The following is a 5215-nucleotide window of genomic DNA, read 5'->3' as shown; positions in this document are numbered from 1 at the left end:
GTTCCTCTCCACCAGAGTCCCTGTCCACCAGAGTCACTGTCCAGAGTCACTGTCCAGAGTTCCTGTCCACTAGAGTCCCTGTCCACCAGAGTCCCTGTCCACCAGAGTCCCTGTCCACCAGAGTGCCTGTCCACCAGAGTCCCTTTCTACCAGAGTCCCTGTCCACCAAAGTCCCTGTCCACCAGAGTCCCTGTCCACCAGAGTCCCTGTCCACCAGAGTTCTTGTCCACTAGAGTTCCTGTCCACCAGAGCTCCTGTCCACCAGTGTCCCTGTCCACTAGAGTTTATGTTCACTAGAGTTCCTGTCCACCAGAATCCCTGTCCACCAGAGTCCCTGTCCACTAAAGTCCCTGTCCATTAGAGTCCCTGTCAACTAAAGTTCCTGCACACTAGAGTCCCTGTTCACCAGAGTTCCTGTCCATCAGTGTCCCTGTCCACTAGAGTCCCTGTTCACCAGAGTTCCTGTCCATCAGTGTCCCTGTTCACCAGAGTCCCTGTCCACTAGAGTCCCTGTCCACCAGAGCCCCTGTCCACCAGAGTCCCTGTCCATCAGAGTCCCTGTCCACCAGAGTCCCTGTCCACCAGAGTCCCTGTCCACCAGAGTCCCTGTCCACCAGAGTTCCTGTCCACCAGTGAAGACTGTTTGACATCACCAAGGGGACCACGAGGACCAAGAAATAAGCTCAAAACTTTCAAGCTGGACTGAAACCTGTAGCTGTCATGAACGAGACAAATGTCTTTTGGAGAAAGGTTTGATGGGACATGGACTGAGCAGTTTGGACACAAAGACAAGAAGGACGCATGGATCAGTCAAGAAGAGGCTCTCAGACCTCAGAGCACTGAACCAACTGTCAGGCACGGCGGTGGCAGCATCATGCTGTGGACAGATCAGCGGAGGCGGGACCTGTCTGAGTCCAGGTGAGTTCTTCTTTACCTGCTGAGTTTAAACGAGCTGACACCGAGGACAGGAACCTGAACAGGTGTTCACATCTGGACAACACACAGGTGGACCTGAGCTGGACCATCAGGAGTCATCAGGGTAAAAGGTACAAACAGACCATGTTGTTGTTTATGTTTACTAAAATTAATCCAAACAGGCCCCGTTGTTGTTTATTAAAACTCCTCCTAACAGACCATGCTGTTGTTGTTTACTAAAACTCCTCCAGTTCTATTTTCTGATCTTTGTTGTTTTATTTCAGTGTCAGGAACATGAATCTTCCTGCCTGCAGCTGATTTAACACAAATACATGCAAACATGCACACGCACACACGTGCACGGTGTGTTTACCCGGTGCTGGCCGGTGCCGGCGCTGCTCATGGATCCGTTCGAAGGTTCTGATGGCGCTCTGAGGTCGTTGTCAGAGTTAACGCGGCGCAGAGACTCAGCCAGCTCCTCTGGATCAACGCCGCCGCTCTACCGGCCGACAGCATGCAAACCAGTGAGCGTCACAAACAAACAAACAAACAAACAAACAACTAGACCGGACCGCTCAGTCACTCAGAAAACTCAGTCTCCCTCCAATCAAAGTATCTGAAGAAAAATGTTTGTTATCCTGTTTTTAATTAAAGACTTCCTGCTTCTGTTTGACTGAAGCCGGGTCAGTCCGATCCAAAACATGCAGAACCGACCTGTCAATCAACAGCACACGCATGCAGAGAACATGCAGAGTCATGCTTTGCATTTCCTGATTCAGCATTTTTGTTCCTAACTGGCTCCAGTTTTAGTCCTGCAGTGACTCAGCTGCTCCACACGGGGGCAGTCTGACACCATCAGAACCTCCTCCATGGTTCTGCGGGTTCTGGCGCACTGGTTCTGAGGGGTTTGTGTACCTTGTTCTTGTTCTTGTGCTGCCGCCTGAAGCGCAGCAGCTCCTTGTGTTGTCTGGACACGAAGTTAACGGCGGCGTACTCCAGCAGCGCCGAGAAGACAAACAGGAGACACACGGCCATCCAGATGTCTATGGCCTTCACGTAGGACACCTGAGGACACACACACACACGCACGCACGCACGCGCGCGCGCGCACACACACACACGCACACACACACACACACACACACACAAGGGCTGATCCAGCAGTCCGTTCGGGTTCTACATGTGGTTTATTCTTTATTTTAAAGACTTAACTTTGAACCACGACGATCACAAACTGAGTCATTTATTCAACAGAACCTGGTTCCAGTCCTGATCCAGAACCTCCTCCTGCAGCAGAACCCTCAGTGGTTTTCTGTAGGACTACATCAGTCTCTCTCCTGGTTCTGGAGGAGTTCTGGTCCACTCATCTTTCCATCACTGAGGGCTCTGCTCAGCTGTCTGAAGGTCCACCACAGCATTTCAGTCAGGTTCAGGTTCTGGACTCTGACTGGGCCACTGGTTCTGTTCTTTCTGACCCGTTCTGTTGAAGCTCAGCTGCTGTGTTTGGGATCATGGTTCTGTTGGACCCAGTTTGGTCCAAGCTTCATCTACTGGACTCCAGAACCCTTTGGTCTACAGAGGAGTTCTGGTCCACTCAGTGACTGACAGGAGCCCGAACCATCAGCCTCCACCACCATGCTGACAGCTGGGAGGAGCTGTCTGCTGCAGTGCATTCTGGGTAAACATCTGTCCAAAGTACGTCTGTGGAAGTTAGTACTTTTAGCGTTCAGCTAATGTTGTGCTACACTTAGCTTTCAGCTCAGTTTCAGCAGATGTCAGCAGTTATCCAGAAGTTGGCGTTCACGCGAGTTATCGGTCCGATCTGCTGCCGACTGTGACAGAATGACTTATTCACACGCGTGTAGCGTGTCGGAGTGCAAAGTCCTGTTCAGCTGCAGGAACACGACAAACGCCCTGACGCACACACCGGACCTCCTGACAGCCACGTGCGCACACACTCTGAGGCCATGTCCGTGCGCCGTGCGAGTAGAGCGGCGTTACGTAAGGCTGCGCTCCGTGTCGGATCGGATCTCATGCATACACGATACCAGAGGAGGACCGAGGGGCTCGTCCTCGCTCATGCTCCAGCAGACGTGTGATGCGTGTAATCAACACACGCTCATGCACAACATCCATTAGTATAATGAAGGAGGCCTTTCAGGTCTGCTCACAGCGGCCCGGTTCCCTCCTCTGTAGAACCTCTCACCTTCAGTCCAGTCAGAACACATGAACTGGGCCGTTCTGAGGAGTAAGTTTATTATTAATAAATGCAGCGATGAGGCTCAGTCTGCTGAGCAACAGCAAATAGTTCTCAACGTTTGAATCTGGAGCAACATGTCCACCTCCTACATCTGCAGAGGTTCTACCGTCCTCTGAACCAGAACCGACTTCCTGTGGACCCCCTCGGTGCAGACAGGCTGCAGCTCTGACTCGTTACCTGCAGAAAAACCTGGTCTGAGGCTCGGCCTCGAAGGTAACCTGGAGCTGCAGGACAAGAAAAGCTCACGTCTGTGCAGTCTGTGCTGAGGAGGCGGAGCCTCGGCTCCTGTCTCGTGCAGACTGTGCTGAGGAGGCGGAGCCTCAGCTGCAGCTGAATGTGGGTAAAACCTTCAGAGCTTTGGTCACTTTGCTGTTTTCTAACCGACTCAAAGCTCAGACAGGGAGGATAATTATTCTAAACATTACTTTGTAACAGGAAGTAAAATCAGAATCAAACTTTAGGGCAGCACGATGGATTAGTGGTTATCATTGTTGCCTCATAGCAAGAAGGTCCTGTAATCAATCCCCGGTTTGGACCTGGGGTCTTTCTGTGTGGAGTTTGCATGTTCTCCTTGTGGGTTTTCTCTTGGTGCTCCAGTTTCCTCCCACAGCACAGAAACCTGCATGCTGCTCTGGTTCAGGCCCAGCAGAACCTGAACCAGACCCGTGATTTACCCAGTTCAGTAAAAATACTTGAACTCTGCCTGGTCATTCTGGAGTAAAAACCTGTTTTAGGTCCAAAGCCTGTTGTCAACATCTGGATCTTTACTGAGCGGCTGAAGTTTATTATTAACACATGATGAAGACAAAGTTTAGAGTGTTCTGAAGCCGGACCAGGTCAGACCTTTGGCAGAGAAGTTCTGGATCCGGAGCTCTGCGTGGTCATGGTGAGGACGGTGGTGATGCCGAGCGCCACGCGGGCCGGGGCGGCGTCCATGTTGATCCAGAAGGAGACCCAGGACAAGATGACGATGAGGAGGGAGGGGATGTACATCTGGATCAGGTAGTAGCCCATCTGACGCTCCAGGTGGAACCGCACCTCGATGCAGGTGAACTTACCTGGAACCAAACAGAAACAGGTTCCAGTTAGTCCTTCGCCTGCGGACTCCGCTCAGGGGCGATCATGTAACCTGCACATCTGTGATGGACGGAGAAGAAAACTCAGAATGGGATTATATTTAATCTGAAATGAGTCTGGAGACAGGAGCTTCGATCAGAACATCACGAAACGTTTGAAACCAAAGACCCAGCGGTTTTTCTTAGCTGTGGCGGCCATCTTGAATCAGGCTGAACCCGTCACTTCTAGAAAAACACGCAACAATTACTGAAGGGTTAAATTAATCCATCGTCTGCATCATGAGATATTTTACTAACACACATGAGCAAAAACATTATTGTTCAGTGTTAAGTTAAATGCTGTCAGTGAAGTTAACTCGGTCAGTTTCAGAACTTCTGACCCGGTTCTGTTCAGGCAAACAGAACCTGAAGCATCAAACAGCGCTGCGAGCAGATGGAGTTAGAACCAGAACCTTGTACGCTCAGAGCAGCTCGTTCTACTCGGAGTAGAACTCTGTGATGGGTCCCGATGAACGGTGCCGATCACCGAGCAGACCCACTCAGGTACAGAACACCTCCATGATCCAACTCAGGTAAGAAGCAGCTGCTGCTTCCACATGAAAAGAACGTCTGAATCTAACAAAGTTAAGCTTATTCTGGATTTAATCTGGATTACTGAGCAGCATCAGGACGTCTTATTCTGAAAGCAGAAACCAGTTTCAGTCTCGGCCTCTTCAGCAGTTTCTCTAATATAAACATGTAGGTTCTGTTTCTGGGTCAGAACCAGCTTCGGTTCTGCTTCAGGTCCGATCTGATTTCTTAAACCTCCTGGATATTTGTGCAGCTTCCAGTCGTTTTCCTTCTGTAACAAACTGATGGAAGCTGACAGCTGAGAGAGAGACAGACAGAGAGAGAGACAGAGAGAGAGAGACAGAGACAGAGAGAGAGAGAGAGAGAGAGACAGAGAGAGAGAGAGAGAGAGAGA

The 5215-nt window shown here is 50.6% G+C and overlaps 1 protein-coding gene across 1 annotated transcript in view; it reads right to left on the bottom strand.

Moving 5' to 3' along the window:
- The window catches only part of glra3 (glycine receptor, alpha 3), a 20243-nt gene that overhangs the window by 899 nt on the left and 14129 nt on the right, over positions 1 to 5215 (bottom strand). Inside the window, exons 6-9 of the mRNA XM_037690459.1 lie at positions 4019 to 4233; positions 1831 to 1980; positions 1289 to 1414; positions 935 to 937 (exon numbers count right to left, since the gene is read on the bottom strand). Of these exons, the coding sequence (XP_037546387.1) occupies positions 935 to 937; positions 1289 to 1414; positions 1831 to 1980; positions 4019 to 4233 (494 nt within the window). The remainder of the gene's footprint in view (positions 1 to 934; positions 938 to 1288; positions 1415 to 1830; positions 1981 to 4018; positions 4234 to 5215) is intronic.

The sequence above is a fragment of the Nematolebias whitei genome, chromosome 16, assembly GCF_014905685.2.
Source record: "Nematolebias whitei isolate Nwh7 chromosome 16, NemWhi1, whole genome shotgun sequence".
NCBI classification, from domain to species: Eukaryota; Metazoa; Chordata; class Actinopteri; order Cyprinodontiformes; family Rivulidae; genus Nematolebias; species Nematolebias whitei.
This window is presented reverse-complemented; position numbering and strand designations above follow the sequence as displayed.